At 41.9% G+C, this 17,310-nt stretch overlaps 1 protein-coding gene across 7 annotated transcripts in view; it reads right to left on the bottom strand.

Moving 5' to 3' along the window:
- Positions 1-17,310, bottom strand: part of RAP1GAP2 (RAP1 GTPase activating protein 2) — a 325,705-nt gene that overhangs the window by 240,708 nt on the left and 67,687 nt on the right. For all 7 annotated transcript variants that reach the window (XM_039341916.1, XM_039341924.1, XM_039341835.1 and 4 more), the window contains one exon: positions 7,302-7,337. In XM_039341916.1, coding sequence (XP_039197850.1) covers positions 7,302-7,337 — 36 coding nt within the window. The remainder of the gene's footprint in view (positions 1-7,301; positions 7,338-17,310) is intronic.

Raw genomic sequence — 17,310 nt, 5'->3', positions numbered from 1 at the left:
ACCAAAATTTAGCAAAGTGTCGGGAGAAAGATCCTAAAGGTGAGAGCTTTTTGGTGTTAGAATACAGGTAGTCCTTGACTTACGACCACAACTGAGCCCAACATTTCTGTTGCTAAGTAATTTTACAACCTTTCTTGCCACAGTTGAATCACTTCAGTTTTTGAGTTATTAACGGGGTTGTTAAGCAAATCTGGCTTCCCCATTGACTTTGCTTGTCAGAAGGTCACAAAAGAGGATCACATGACCCCCGGGACATTGGAACTGTCGTAAATATGATTAAATTGCCAAGCATCTAAATTTTGATCACATGACTATAGGGATGCTGCAGTGGTCATAAGTGTGAAGAATGGTCATAAGTCACTTTTTTTCAGTGCCACTGTAGAAACATAGAATCCTAGGCCTAGAAGGGACCTTGGAAATCTTCTAGTCCAGGGGTAGGCAATCTTGGCTCTTTTATGACTCGTGGACTTCAACTCCCAGAATTCCTGAGCCAGCATGGCTCAGCATGGAAACCTCTGCCTTTCCCCTCAGTATGCCTGGCTCAGGAATTCTGGGAGTTGAAGTCCACGAATCATAAAAAAGCCAAGGTTGACTACCCCGGAACTAGTCCAATCCCCCTGCCCAAGTGTAATTTTGAACGGTCACTAAATGAACAGTTGTAAGTTGAGGACTGTCTGTACACCCCTTATGGTCATAAGTGTGAAAAAGGTCATCAGTCACTTTTTCAGTGCCGTTGTAACTTCAAATTGTCACTAAATGCACCGTTTTAAGTTGAGTACTATCTGCAGCTTGTCTCAGCAGTGATGGGCTGCTTTTTGATGGAGTTACAATGCAAAAGAGGTGAGTTGATTATCTTTTGGCAGGTGCAGCTCATACACTGACTCTGGGGTGGACTGGAGGACCTCGAGGCATCCTTTCAACTCTATTGTTGCTATTATGCAATTGTGAGACCATGCACCAAAGTCAAAATTAAGCAAAAATTATAGGATGACTTGAGAGACATAACTAAAAGTCAATTTCCTCTATATATGCAGATTCTTCAGTGATGCACAGAATAATAGATTTGGAAGGGGCCTTGGAGGTCTTCTAGTCCAACCCCTTACTCAAGCAGAAGACCCTATCCATTCCAGACAAATGGCTGTCCAGTCTCTTCTTAAAAGTCTCCAGTGATGGAGCACCATAACTTCTGAAGGCATGCCATTCGACTAATTAATTGTTCTCACTCTTAGGAAATTTCTCCTTAGTTCTAGGTTGCTTCTCTCCTTGATTAGTTTCCATCCATTGCTTCTTGTCCTGCCTTCAGGCGCTTTGGAAAATAGGTTGATCCCCCCCCCCTTCTTTGCGGCAGCCCCTCAAATATTGGGACACTGCTATCAGGCCACCCCTAGTCCTTCTTTTCCAGATTCCCTGGTCTAAACCAACCTTGACTTTAAGACTTGTGGACTTCAACTCCCAGAATTCCCCACAGTGTAGGTAGTTGAGGAATTCTGGGAGTTGAAGTCCATAAGTTTTAAAGCTGCCAAGGTTGGACACCCCTGCCTTAAGGCGAAAGAGGGCTTAGGACTCTGAAAAAACACCCTGAATTGTCATTGATACAAAGGGTGCTGCAGATTTCCTTAGAGCTCCCTAAATTCAAGATGGCTTGTTTTGCAAAAACATTAGCCCCCACCTCCAAATGCTGAACAAACTGGGAGGGCAACGTCCTCCCACATAGAGTCACACACACACACACAAAAAGCAATGTCTGACTTCATAATCAAAAAAGTAAATAATACAGCAGAATCAACTTTAAGAGTCTCTAGGGTACTGTGCTGTTGCTACGTTATCTCACCATCAAGAAAGTTGCTGTCACAGGAGGTGAGGAAGGGGGGGGGGGAAATCTAATTTCTTTTAAGGACATGTCCTTCTCCCCTTATTATTACTATGGTGCTTTGTCTTCATCTCCTATTCTTTTTCTTTTTTTTTCCCTTTCTGGCTGAAGGAGAAGAACAACAGGAATTTTCTTCCAATGTCTGTGCCATCAGCCATTTATTTCACCTTCCACCTGGCTTTGTTTCCTCCTCTCTTGCAGATCATCCTTCTGATTCCTAATTAAAACAGTGCAGAGCAGGAGGTTATGATGATCACTGATTGATTAAAAGTGCTTGTGATTACTCAGCTGCTTCGGAAGGGGGTCATCTCCCTTCAATTAGAATTAAAGCAGGAGCACCTTCTTGTAACACAGGGTTTCTCAAACTGTGAAAGGGAAAAAAAATAAATATCAGTGACTCTCAATCTCAGCCACTTTAAGGTGTGTGGACTTCAATTCCCCCAGCCAGCATGAACAGAAAGTATCACGGAAGGAAGGGAATGGACAGCCACTTGTCTGAAATGGTATAGGACAGGGGTAGGCAACCTTGGCTCTTTTATGATTTGTGGACTTCAACTCCCAGAATTCCTGAGCCAGCCATGCTGAGGAGAAAGGGAGAGGTTTCCATGCTGAGCCATGTTGGCTCAGGAATTCTGGGAGTTGAAGTCCACAAGTCATCAAAGAGCCAAGGTTGCCTACCCCTGGTATAGGGCAGGGGTGTCAAACTGCCGGCCCATGGGCCGGACGCATCACATGGAAGCCAGCCCACCCATTGCCAGCAATGGCAAAACCGACTCGAGACGTTGTTTGACATGTCTGGTATAGGGTCTCCTGCTTGAGCAGTGGGTTTGATTAGAAGACCTCCAAGGTCCCTTCCAGCTCTATTTTGAATTTGAATTCTGAAGGACGGAACTAGTAGCAAGAAATTAAGATTGGAATAAAAAGTGGGCATTTGGGCTTGGTAATAAGAGACTCTGACGTGACGTCTTATTTTGGAGATATGTAGTATAAGTAATCCCCGACTTACAGCCACTTATTTAGTTACCATTCAATGTTATGACAGTATTGAAAAAAAAGTTTGTTTTTCAAATGACCATTGCAGCATCCCTGTGATTGCTTGACAACTGGCATGTACTTATGACAGTAGCACTGACCTGGGGGTCATGTGATCGCCATTTGTGGCCAACTTCCAACAAGCAGAGTCATTAGGGACATGAGATTCACTTAACAACTGCACAGTTCACTTAACAACTGGGGCAAAAAAGGTTGTAAAGTGAGGCACAACCCACTTAACAACTACAACAGAAATTTTGGGCTCGACTGGGGTCCTGCGTCAAGGACTGCCTGTAGTAGCATCCAAGTTAAGGCTCCTTCAAGAAGTAAAATTTAATGCTTGCTGATTTCGTGGGTGCTTTCAAACAGCTTGTTTGTCAGAAAAATTAAAATGGGGTTGCCACTGTCCCTTTTATTTCTTTGGGTTTTTTTTAAAAGTCCTCAACTTATGAACACAATCAGGACTGGAAAATCGATCAAGTGGCACGGTCAAGTGAGGCATTGTATTTTATCATCTTTTGGGGGGGGCTGGGGTTGTTAAGCAAGACATCATGTAACTGCAAATTGCACCTTCCTTGCCAGCTTCCCCATTGACTTTGTTGGGCAGATGCTGGCTGGGAAGGTTGCACATGGAGATCATATGACCGGAGGGGGGAGTGGGGGGATACTGCAACCATCATAAATGCGAGCCAGTTGCCAAGTGCCTGGATCACAATCACCTGACCATGGGGATGCTTTGACGTTCAGAAGTGTGAGGAACGGTCATAAATCCCTTTTTTCAGTGCGGTTTTAGCTTCTAACAGTTGCTAAACGAATAGCGTAAGTTGAGGACTACCTCTAGTCTAGTCTTCAGCCTTGGGGCCCCCTCATGGTCTCTCTCTTTCAAGCCATGTGATCCTGCTTGGCTTTTTGAGATCAGCCAGGATTGCTTGATGCAGCCTCCTGCTTCCTCAGCAAATTGAATTGAGCTATCTCCCGGTGCCTGCAGTAACACATAAGTGTCATTTTCTAATCAATGGTACAGAAGTGGTTTCCTGTTGTTTTCTTCTGAATTATTTGTTGACTTCCCAATCCAGTCTATAAACTTGGCATTTCTTGGTCCTCTCCCATCCAAGCACTAACCAGACCAGAGCTTGCTTAGCCTGAAGTAATTTTACATAATGATAATAAAGTAATTTTACATAAGGTAATTGATGTAGTCCTAGGCTGCATTAAAAAAAAGGGATAGTAACAAGATTACGTTCAGTGTTACTACCACTTTATACTGCACTAATAAGGCCACACTTGGAATATTGCATCCAGTTTTGGTCGCCACAATGTAAAAAAGATGTTGAGACTCTAGAAAGAGTACAGAGAAGAGCAACAAAGATGATTAGGGGACTGGAGGCTAAAACATATAAGGAACGGTTGCTGGAATTGGGTATGTCTAGTTTAACGAAGAGAAGGACGAGGGGGGACATGATAGCACTGCTCCAATATCTCAGGGGTTGCCACAAAGAAGAGGGAGTTAAGCTATTCTCCAACGTGCCTGAAGGCAGGACGAGAAGCAACGGATAGAAACTGATCAAGGAGAGAAGCAACTTAGAACTAAAGAGAAACTTCCTGACAGTTAGAAGAATTAACCAATGGAACAACCTGCCTCCAGAAGTGGTGAATGACTCTAGAAAGAGTGCAGAGAAGAGCAACAAAGATGATTAGGGGATTGGAAACAAAACCATATGATGAAAGATTGAGGGAACTAAATCTGTCTAGTCTCATGTAAAGAAGGACTACGGGTGACATGATAGCAGGGACTGCCACAAAGAAGAAGGGGTCAAAATACCTGAAGGCAGGACAAGAAGCAATGGATGGAAACTAATCAAGGAGAGATCCAACCTACAAATAAGATGAAAGTTCCTGATTGTGAGAACAATTAACCAGTGGATCCTCCAGGACTTGTGGATGCTCCAACACTGGAGATTTTAAAGAAGCGATTGGACAACCACTTGTTTGAAATGGTATAAGGCAGTGGCCCCAGACCTTTTGGTCATGAGGGACCCGTTCTGTGGAGAGAGGTTTTTTCATGGACCAGAGGGAGATTGTTTTGTGTGCTGCCCATATCCCGCAGATGGGGTTTCGCCTGTTTACACGGACCGATTCTGGCATGCCATGGTCCAGAGCTGGTCCACAGACCAGAGGTTGGGGCCCCCTGGTATAAGGTCTCCTGCTTGGGTAGGGGATTGGACTAGAAGACCTCCAAGGTCCCTTCCAACTCTGCTATTTTGTTTTCTGTAAGGTCAGGTAGATACTGTCACCTGCCGAGGCATACAATGTATGACTTATTGCATAGTTCAACTAAAGTTGTTCCTCCATCCACTGACTCATTCTGATGGGTAAGGCCTTGGACACAGGGATATTCTCAGAAAGAGTCCCCAAAACTAAGATGGTCACTGTGGCTATGCAATCAACATCCTGCTGTGCAACATGGGTGATGGCACAATGGCAGTTTGCTTTTTTGACCCTGAAAACCCCACCACCCCAGATGTGCCTGCTTGCACAGCTGCTCCAAAATCCTTCCCACCCTGGTAAAAGGACAAGCATCCTTTTAACAGTGGAGAAAAAAAAAATCACTTTAATAAAACGGCAGATGGAAATTGTTTTCAAATCCAAGCTGCCTGGGAGAATGAGATCTTTAAAAATAATAATAAAAAAAGATAGAGAAAGAAGATAAGGTACTTTAGCCCCGAGCTAGGAACGTTATTGCTTTCGTTCTCTTGACACGTAAACTGACAATGGGAAGGATGTGATGGTAACAATTTTTAATGCGGGAATCCCACAAGGCCCAGAAAAGCTTGGCTAGGCTCTGCATAAGCTGCGTGAGGGAGTAAGCCATCACAGGAAGGACAGATAATTGTTTTTGGATGGCTGATGGGAGAGAGGATGGACGTTCTTGGAAGCAGATGCCTGGACGTCAACCACCCTTGGCTAAAAACAACCTTCTTCAGCAGTGTTGTAGCTCAGGAATTCTGGGAATTGAAGTCCACAGGTCGTAAAGTTGCCCTAGATGCCCATCCACTGCTCTACAAAGTCACAGATGTAAGGGAGAACTTTGTATCACCAAGCTGGATTTATCTTTTTGCAAATACAATCCTTGGTTGCATAAATAGAGGCATAGCTTCAAAATCACCCTTTATAGCACCGATTTATGATCGGGCTATGTCTGCCCTACAGCACACCTCAAGGCACTGAGTAAACATTGAGACAGCATCCATTTTATTTATATCTGCAAAGGATGGTTTACCAAATCACCATTGCACATATTGCAATTTTTCCCAAGTTATTTTCCTTTAAAAAAAAAAAAACCTTCAGGAAAAGCCAACTGCTTCCAAAAGCCCTGAAATGGATTTCAATGGTTTCCCCCAGTTTGATTAATCTTATTTTGCAGCAGCCCAGATGCAGCCTGAACAGAAGTTATATTTTGTCAGTTACAAAGGTTGGATTATATTTTCATGAGTGACCTTCCTGTGCTTTCTTTCTTTCCAGGCAATCACACAGCATTTGTCATCTCCCACACCTCCTCGTAGCAATTAATTGTTGTGCTATTGCAGACTGAAGATGAGAGGTTTGTAAAAGGGGAATATTCCTTCTCATGAGAAAGATTCTCTTTACATCGAAATCTAGTCTATTAAGGGCAAAAGGCTGAAATAATCTTCCCCGATAGGCTAGCTTTCTGCATGGAGGAAAATTTTGAACAGAAAAATGTCTTCCCACTTGAAATGATACAGCCATTTGAAGTTCATGCTAAGTCCATGTGAACTTAGCATGACTTGATAACAGTCATTGACATTCAAAGCAAAGGAGAGCATTAGCAAACGTACTACACGTAGTCCTCTACTTACGACTACAAATGAGCCCAACATTTCTGTTGCTAAGTGAGACCGTTGTTAAATGAATGTTGCGCCATTTCTTGCCACAATTGTTAAGTGAATCACTGCAGTTGTTAAGTTAATAACTGGGTTGTTAAGCGGATCTGGCTTCCCCATTGACTTTACTTGTCAGAAGGTCACAAAAGGGGATCACATGACCCCGGGACACGGCAACCATCATAAACATGAGTTAGTTGCCAAGCATCTGAATTTTGATCATGTGACCATGAGGATGCTGCAACGGTCATAAGTGTAAAAACCGTCATAAGTCACTTTTTCAGTGTCATCACCACTTTGAAAGGTCACTCAATGAAATGTTGTAAGTTGAGGGCTACGTATATTATCCTGGGATTGGTAAAAGTTTTGCAAATGGTTGTATGAAATAGCTATCTGTTGAATAGCTATCTGTGTGTATGTGCAGCAAACAGCTGCAGAAGCAAACCATTTTCAATATTTTTTTTAAAAAAATAAGATTTCAAGAACCAATTACTTACTTTATCTTCAGACTAGCAAGCATGGCTTTGTCAATCCTGGAAAAAAAAAGAGAAGAATGTTAAGGAGATTATTTGGATTCTTAATTTTTTTGTTAGACAACTCTGGTGCCTGGATCTTGAAACCCTTTTAGAATTAATGATCACCAGGGAAGGATCTTTCCCTAAATCACTTTTTATAATGGGGGACAAGGGAGGAACAACCTAGAAATAAGGAGAAACTTCCTTACAGTGAGAACAATTAATCAGTGGAACAGCCTGCCTCCAGAAGCTGTGGGTGCTCCAACACTGGAAGTTTTTAAGAAGAGACTGGACAGCCATTTGTCTGAAATGGTGTAGGGTTTCCTGCCTGAGCAGGGAGTTGGACTAGATGACTTCCAAGGTCCCTTCCAACTTTACTACTATTACTACTATTACATAAGAGACGGTTTGGTGTAGTGATTAAAGCACCAGGCTAGAAATTGGGTGACTGAATTCTAATCCTTCCTGGATGAGCTTGGGCCAGTCATTCTCTCTTAACCCCTAGGAAACAGGCAATGGCAAACTTATTTACTTATTACATTTATATGGCACCCATTCCACTCTACAAAATGCCTGGGCCGGTGCAAAATCTCAAACTTCCAAAATCTTGCCATGAAAAATGCAGGGACATGTGTCACCAGAAGTCAACAACAGAATAACAAGAGTTGGAAGGGAACTTGAAGGTCTTCTAGTCCAACCCTTTGCTCAAGCAGGAAACCCTTCGATTTCAGACAAACACTGACTCAAAAGCACACACAGACAAAAAGAGCATTTTAAACCTTCTGTCATGGACCACAAACAGCAAGTGAGAAAACCATCTCTGCTTTTTTTAAATGTGGCAAAGCTAGGCTCCCACCCACCCAAAGGAGCCAATTAAAACTTTGTTATATACTAAACCAAATTCAGCAATCACATAGGCTTCAGTGTTAGGTGGCATTTGGTAAGATGCTTCTAATTTTCACTTTTGCACCTTAAATAACAAGCAATTTGTAATGCAAAATACACACATTTTGTTCAGCCTGCACCTTCTGAATCAGCCTGTAATGAAAGGTTCAACAGATGCCACTCCATCTCCTTTTTTTAATCCGAAAAGAAAAGAGCTCCATCTGTTTTATCATCACCTGCAGCACGGTATCTTAGATCAGACTGCTCACCAGACTCTGATGAGTAATTTGGAGATTATAAGAGGGGAAAGCCAATACAGATCCTTCCAGCTTGCAGTTGACAGTTCCTATTGGGTGGCTGCAAACCAGCTACTTACCACCATTTACCAGTAATTTACCAAACATTCAAAGTTACAATGGACCTTCCCTTGTAAAAAAGATGTTGAGACTTGGGGGGAAAGTGCAGAGAAGAAAGAGCAACTAAGACGATTAAACACCTGGAGACTAAAACATAGGAAGAACAGTGGCAGGAACTGGGTACGGCTAATCTAGAGAAAAGAAGGACTAGCGGTGACATGATAGCAGTGTTCCAGTATTTGAAGGGCTGCCACAAAGAAGAGGGGGGTTATTTATTTTCCAAAGTAACAGAAGGCAAGACAACAAAGGAGCTGATGTAGTTCCCATCTTCAAAAAAGGGGAAAAAATGGATCCAGGAAATTACAGACCTATCAGCCTGACCTCAATATTTGGTAAGGTTCTGGAAAAGATAATCAAACAACAAATCAGCAAACACCTAGGAGCAAACAAAGTCATTACTAAGAGTCAACATGGGTTTGTCAAAAACAGATCATGCCAGACAAACCTTATTGCATTCTTTGACCAAGTGACAAAATTAGTGGACCAGAGGAATGCTGTGGATATAATTTACTTGGACTTCAGTAAGGCATTTGACAAAGTAGATCACAACCTACTACTTGATAAGATAGAATAATGCGGGTTAGACAGCATCACCACCAGATGGATCCATAGCTGGTTGACCGGCCGTACTCAGCGTGTGGTCCTCAATGGAACTGCATCTACATAGAAGGAAGTGTGTAGTGGGGTGCCCCAGGGCTCTGTTCTGGGCCCAGTGCTCTTCAACATCTTCATCAATGATTTGGATGAGGAGATAGATAGGGAACTCATCAAATTTGCAGACGACATCAAGCTGGCAAGAATAGCCAACACTCCAGAAGACGGGCTTAAGATACAGGAGGATCTGGACAGACTTGAACACTGGGCGCTATCTAAAAAAATGAAATTCAATGGCGAAAAAAGTAAGGTTCTACATTTAGGTAAGAAAAACCAAACGTACAGGTATAGTATAGGACAGTGGTTCTCAACCTTTTTAATGCCGTGACGCCCAACGGGCTGTACGTTGAGGACTACTCAACCGGTCGTAAGTCAAGGACTACTCAGCTGGTGCAGCACCGTTTGCAGAATGGGACTTTTGGCAGGCTCAGCAGGGCAGAGACAGCTTGGACAATTCCTATTGGCTTTTGAAAGCCAATAGAATTAGACTCTATTCAAGAATAAGAGGTGAAAAGAATAGAATAAAAGGGAGTAGCACAGCTAAGGAAAAGGGGGAAAAAATGGCAGACTGTGTTGTTTGGCGACCCCTGTGAAATGGTCGTTCGACCCCAAATGGGGTCCCGACCCACAGGTTGAGAACCACTGGTATAGGGGGTACCTTGCTCAATAGTAGTAACTGTGAGAGGGATTTCGGAGTCCTAGTGGACAATCATTTAAATATGAGCCAGCAGTGTGCTGCAGCTGCCAAAAAAGCCAACACAGTGCTGGGCTGCATTAACAGAGGGATAGAATCATGATCACGTGAAGTATTAATACCACTTTACAATGTCTTGATAAGGCCACACTTGGAATACTGCATCCAGTTTTGGTCACCACGATGTAAAAAAGATGTTGAGACTCTAGAAAGAGTACAGAGAAGAGCAACAAAGATGATCAGGGGACTGGAGGCTAAAACATATAAGGAATGGTTGCGGGAATTGGATATGTCTACTTTAATGAAGAGAAGGACGAGGGGGGACATGATAGCAGCGTTCCAGTATCTCAGGGGCTGCCCCAAAGAAGAGGGAGTCAAGCTATTTTCCAAAGCGCCTGAAGGCAGGACAAGAAGCAACGGATGGAAACTGATCAAGGAAAGAAGCAACTTAGAACTAAGGAGAAACTTCCTGACAGTTAGAACAATTAACCAGTGGAACAACCTGCCTCCAGAAGCGGTGAATGCTCCAACTCTGGAAGTTTTTAAGAAGAGATTGGACAGCCATTTGTCCAAAATGGTGTAGGCTTCCTGCTTGAGCAGGTGGTTGGACTCAATGACCTCCAAGGTTCCTTCCAACATCATCTCATCATCATCATCATCATCATCATCATCATCATCATTATTATTATTATTATTATTATTATTATTAAAAATCTCAGCTAACCTAAACCTTTCACTTCTTTGATCATAGCAGCAATATTATTATTATTATTATTATTATTATTATTATTAAAAATCTCAGCTAACCTGAACCTTTCACTTCTTTGATCATAGCAGCAATATTATTATTATTATTATTATTATTATTATTATTATTATTATTATTATTATTATTAACAAAAATGGATGGAAATTAATCAAGGAGAGGAGCAACCTGAGATTAAGGAGAAACTTCCTAACAGTGAAAAGCATTCAGAAGTTGTGGGTGCTTTATCACTGGAGGTTTTTAAGAAGAGACTGGACAGCCGCCTGTCTGAAATTGTATAGGTCTCCTGCTTGAGTAGGGGGTTGGACTAGAAGACCTTGAAGATCTCTTGCAGTTCTATTCTGAATGATTGAAGTTTATTTATAAGCTGCTTCTGAAGTTGCAATGGCTGTAATACTGTATGTCCACATTTTGGATGCTCAGCAACCAGCCCACATTTACATCCATTTTCACTGAGCCACAGTCATGCAACTGCAATTTATATTTTTGCTGGAATCCAGCATTTACTTCCAGTTTTCGCCAAAAAGTGGTCCCTAGCGAACAATTGCATTAGTTTGACAACTAACTGCCACGAAAAGCATCATAAAATCAGGTCAGTTGCGCAACCTGCTTTACAACCATTTTGACTTACAACCATAATTGCCAGGTTCAATTACAGTCATAATTGCTACTTGTACATAGCTTTAAATCAGTAAGTGCAAGGTGCTAGCTTACTGAGAGAAACCTAGTTGAAATACTGTTCAAAAGGAACTCCGGTTTCACTTCAGTAGAATTATACAGATGTCTATGGAGATTCTCAGTCATCCAGGCCATGGTTGTCCCAAAGGTGCTTTTTCAAAAGGCAACTGGAATCTCTTTGTTTTTCCTTGAAAACGTTTGCTCTTCTCATCCAAAAAGCTTTTTCAGTTCTGACTCCTCTTCAGTTCAGAACTGAAGAAGCTTCGAGGATGAGAAGTGAAACACCTTCAAGTCCAGTTGCCTCTTGAAAAAGCACCTTTGGGACAGAAAATTATACAGGTTGTCACAATTGTACAGAGTGCTATTTTCAAGTGTGTGTCTCTGTGTGCATTTCCAACCTAGAGAACGAAGTGTTCTAAGGAAACCCAAAGTTTCACTTTGATCTGGCATGAGGCTGGTTTGACGTCAGTGCTTCTGGCCAGTGACCTTTCTTGGCCAAACACGGTTCAAAGCTCAGCAAGTGTGCATTGTGAGTCACATAATGCAACTCAACCATCGTGTGACTGCTGTATGTGGACATCGTTCTGAACATCAGAATCGTTCATTCAGTGAAAGCATTATTGGAAGAGAACTGTTTTGCCCTCCTGATTTTCCAGGACTCCCTAATAAGATTTAGCCTCTATTATTAAATATTATCATTGGAAATAAACATCAGGATAAGTCTAAAATGATAGGAAAGGAGGAAGGGCGGGGGAAGGAGAAATGGCCAGCAGCAAGGTGGATGGACATAGTTACATTGGCAATGGCTGTACCATTAGAAGACCTGAAGAACAAGGTTGGGGATAAATTGCCATGGAAAACATCTACAGGTAATTCTTAACTTACAACAGGCCATTAGTGGCGATTTGATGTTACAATGGTACTGAAAAAAGTTGACTTATGGCCCGTTTTTCACACTTACGACCCTTGCAGTATCCCCATGATCGCATGATCAAAATTCAGAGGTTTGGCAACTGACTCATATTTGTCACGGTTACAGTGTCCTGGGGTCATGTGATCAACTTTTGTGACCTTCTGACAAACAAAGACAAAGGGGGAGCCAGATTCACTTAACAACCGTGTTGTTAACTTAATAACTGCAGTGATTCACTTAACAACTGTGGCGAGAAAGGTTGTAAAATGGGACAAAATTCACTTACAGGACTACCTGTAACACATTTTAACTTAAATCCGGGTTAAGAAATTGCCATTCATATAATGTGCTAAGCCCAACGAAATCACGTTAACCTCATTTGATGATCTGTTTGTATACCAGGCTGAAACAACAATTCCCAGAATACACAAGACCATAGAATACCTATTCAGATTAATTTTGTTTTTGTGCTAACTCAGTAAATGGCAATCTACCAACTAGGATCAAAATGGCTCAAGTTCGTTTAGTACTGCTGCATCCAGTTTTAGTCACCATAATGTAAAAAAGATGTTGGGACTCTAGAAAGGATATAGAGAAGAGCAACAAAGGTGATTAGGGGACTGGAGGCTAAAACATATAAGGAACAGCTGCTAGAATTGGGAATGTCTAGTTTAATGAAGAGAAGGACGAGGGGGGACATGATAGCAGTGTTCCAGTACCTCAGGGGCTGCCACAAAGAAGAGGGAGTCAAGCTATTTTCCAAGGCGCCTGAAGGCAGGACAAGAAGCAACGGATGGAAACTAATCAAGGAGAAAAGCAACCTAGCATTAAGGAGAAATTTCCTGACAGAACATTCAATCAATGGAATGGCTTGTCTCCAGAACTTGTGTGTGCTTCATCATTGGAGGCTTTCAAAAAGAGACTAGACAACCATTTATCTGAAATGGTGTAGGGACTCCAGCTTGACCTTTGGCCCAAAGTCACCCCAGCATATCCCAGTCAATCCCTATATCCAGGTTAGACCAACCACACACATCACTGAGTTCTTTTATCAAAAAGGACTGACTGATGCATATTTATTAAACATCAACAGCACGCATCAAAGGCAATTCACTGCAAAAAACAGATAAAAGGCAAGCAAACTAGGGAGAGAAAGAAACATGAAAGACAAGAATTTACATTTCTTAAATGTCTCTATCAAAAAGGATACAGAACTTTCCAGAACCACTTAAAATGATCTTATTGGTAATTAGCAGCGTGGCCTTCAGTTATTCCACCCTCAACTCTTTTTATGCATAAAATTTGCAGACTAGAAATAGAAAGTAGGACACCAAGTGATTCCCTCCTCTGTTTTGCATCATCAAAAAAAAAAAAAAAACAGTTTGGTAGATGAAGAAGAGGTGACAGCATGAGGCAGAAATTTAAGGCAGTTGTATGAGTCCTCGAGCATAAATATAAGCTTATGCTAATAAGGGTAAGTTGGCAAATGCAGCTAGCTGTTTCCATTGTAAAAGAGATAAAATAATACATGTCTTTCCAAACTCACATCTGTCATCATAGTATTTCTAGGCTAATAATAATAATAATAATAATAATAATAATAATAATAATAATAATAATAATAATAATAATAAAGTTGGAAGGGACCTCGGAGGTCATTAAGTCCAACCCCCTGTTCAGGCAGATAACCTTATACCAGTGGTTCTCAACCTGTGGGTCGGGACCCCATTTGGGGTCGAACGACCATTTCACGGGGGTCGCCAAACAATGCAGTCCGCCATTTTTTTCCCCCTTTTCCTTAGCTGTGCTACTCCCTTTTATTCTATTGGCTCTTGAATAGAGTCTAATTCTATTGGCTTTCAAAAGCCAATAGGAATTATCCAGGCTGTCTCTGCCCTGCTGAGCCCGCCAAAAGTCCTATTCTGCAAACGGTGCGGCACCAGTTGAGTAGTCTTCGACTTACAACCGGTTGAATAGTTCTTGACTTACGACCGGTTGGGGGTCACGGCATTAAAAAGGTTGAGAACCACCACCTTATACCCTTTCGGACAAATGGCTGTCCAGTCTCTTCTTAAAAACTTCCAGTGTTGGAACATTCACAGCTTCTGGAGGAAGGTTGTTCCACTGATTAATTGTTCTAACTGTCAGGAAATCTCTCCTGTTCTAGGTTGCTTCTCTCTTTGGTTAGTTTGAACACCTACATACCTCTTGATATATTTTAACTATGTCCCATACAGGTAGTCCTCAATTTATGGCCTCAGTTAGGTCCAGAATGTGTTTTGCTAAGCAAGTTAGTTGTTAAGTAAGTTGCACCAATTTTACAACTTATTCTGCCACCATTGTTAAGCGAATCACTGCAGTTCTTCAGTGAATCATGCGGTTATTACACAAACCCAGCTTCTCCCATTGACTTTTCTTGTTGCTTTTTTCAATGCCCTTGTAACTTCAGAATGGTTGCTAAATGAATGGCTGTAAGTTGAGGACTACCTGTATTCCATTTGATCTATAAATCAGCAGAAATAATGCAAATCCAAGATGCAGGGAGGGGAAGTTAAGGAAAAGAAAGAGGCTAAAAAGCAGGGGACCATGAGTTCAAGTCCTGACTTAGCCATGAAAGCCAGCTGGGGTGACTTTGGGCCAATCACTCTTTCTTAGTCTAACCCACCTCATAGGGCTGTTGTGGGAAAAATAGGAGGAGTAAGGTGTGTCGTCTATGTTTGCCACCTTGAGTTATTTGTAATCATAATAAAGGCAGGAAATAAATAAATAAGCAAATAAAATTGATCTGCATAGGATATGGCATACCTATAAAAAGGAGATGGGGCTTTGATTGTGGCCACCCAGGTGCACAGACATTCTTGATTTGCAGGGATCAAGAACAAACAGGTCTATGGAGAGTGGATTAGTGTTTCATTCGAAATACAGGAGTTAAAACTCCAAGGTCTGGTCTCTTTGAAGATATGGATGAAACTCCAGTCGTCCCTCCCCCATCCTTCCATCCCACTCCCCCCCCCCCAATGGCTGGCATTTTATAAGTTTGAGCGTGGCCAATTGGAGAAAGTGCATGGGAATTAAGCAGATTGATACGGTTATATGCAGAGGGCATAATGAACTTAATTTAATGTATTTCAATAAATTTGAATTAGGCTTACATCTAATGGATATGAAATCAAAGGGACGGGGTGGGCTGCTTTATTTATGGGTTTGTTTGTCCAATTTAGAGGGCCCTCCATCTCGCAAAAAAAGGCCATACAACATGGATGCATGGGTGGCATACAATAAAGGTAAAAACCAAACTAGGAGATAACATCAAAATCACGAGAAGTGATAGCACCACATTAAGCTGCACTGGTAAACCACACTTGGATGGAATACTGCATAAAGTCACCACAATTTGAAAAAGAAAGCCTCAACAGAGAAGAGCAACAAAGGATCGGGGGGGGGGCACTAAAGCATACAATGAACGGTTGAGGGAGCTATATACATTTACCCTATCCAACAGAAGATTAAGGGTGACATGGTAACAATCTTCCAGTACTTGAGAGGATGTCACAGAGAAGACAAGGTTGACTTATTCTCCAAAGTGCATGAGGGTAAGAGAAAAAGTAACGGGTGGAAACTCATTAAAGAGAGATTCAACCTAGAAATAAGGAGAAATTTCCTGACAGTGAGAACAATTCATCAATGGAACAGCTTGCTTCTGAGGATATGGGGGCTCCATCACTGGATGATTTATAGACTGGAAAACCACATGAGTTGAATGAGTCTCCTGCCTTGAGGAGTGCGTTGGACTAGAAGACAGAATAGAATAGAATAGAATAGAATAGAATAGAATAGAATAGAATAGAATAGAATAGAATAGAATAGAATAGAATAGAATAGAATAGAATAGAATGGGGTAGGGTATGATAGGGTACGGTAGGGTAGGATATAAAGTAGAGCAGAGCAGAGCAGAGTAGAGTAGAGTAGAGTAGAATGGGGTAGGGTGGGGTAGGGTAGAGTAGGATATAGAACAGAACAGAACAGAATAGAATAGGGTACGGTACGATAGGTTATGGTAGGGTAGGATATAGAGTAGAGTAGAGTAGATTGGGTAGGGTGGAGTAGGGTAGAGTAGGATATAGAACAGAACAGAACAGAGCAGAATAGAATAGAATTTGGAAGGAGTCCCTTCCAACATATGGATTCTACGTTCCATGTCCCAGGGGAGAGAAACATTGTCCCTCAGAGACAACCATTAGGAGGAAAGATGAAGGTAAGATTATGACCCTGGTAAAAACATTTCAGCTTTGCAAAAGGATCAAACTGCTGCTGGTTAAATGTGCCCGTGGAACACAGTAAGCATCTGATAAGGACGGGCAGCTCCACCGTGAGAAAAAAAAAAATATGGGTGAGGCCAGATGGCTGAGATAAAAGAGCTGTGACACTCGGTGCCTTCTAGCTAACACACACAAATATGCTTTACCACAATTAGTCAGCAATCAAGGCAGTGGGTGCCCTCCCAGGCCAACTGCTGAGTCACAGATCTGGGCTTCAAGAAGAACGACAGAATTCAAGAATGACAGAATACAGATAGTCCTCAACTTACTGTTGTTCATTTAGTGACCTTTGGAAGTTGTAATGGCACTGGAAAAAAAGTGACCGTTTTTCACACTTACGACCATAACAGCATCCCCCACAGTCACGTGATCTAAATTCAGACGCTTGGCAACTGACTCATATTTATGATGGGTTGCAGGATCCCAGGATCATGTGATCCTCTTTTGCGACCTTTTGACAAAGTCAATGGGTAAGCCAGATTCATTTAACAACCAGGTTACTAACTTAACGACTGCAGTGATTCATTTAACAACTGTGGCAAGAAAGATTGTAAAATGGGGCAAAACTCAACAAGTATCTCGCTTAGCATTTGGGGCTCAATTGTGGTCGTTAAGTGATAACCCTATACAATTCTGGACAAATGGCTATCCAATCTCTTCTTAAAA

Source organism: Crotalus tigris, unplaced genomic scaffold, assembly GCF_016545835.1.
Source record: "Crotalus tigris isolate CLP2741 ecotype Arizona unplaced genomic scaffold, ASM1654583v1 scf7180000017550.10884619, whole genome shotgun sequence".
Lineage (NCBI taxonomy): Eukaryota > Metazoa > Chordata > Lepidosauria > Squamata > Viperidae > Crotalus > Crotalus tigris.
This window is presented reverse-complemented; position numbering and strand designations above follow the sequence as displayed.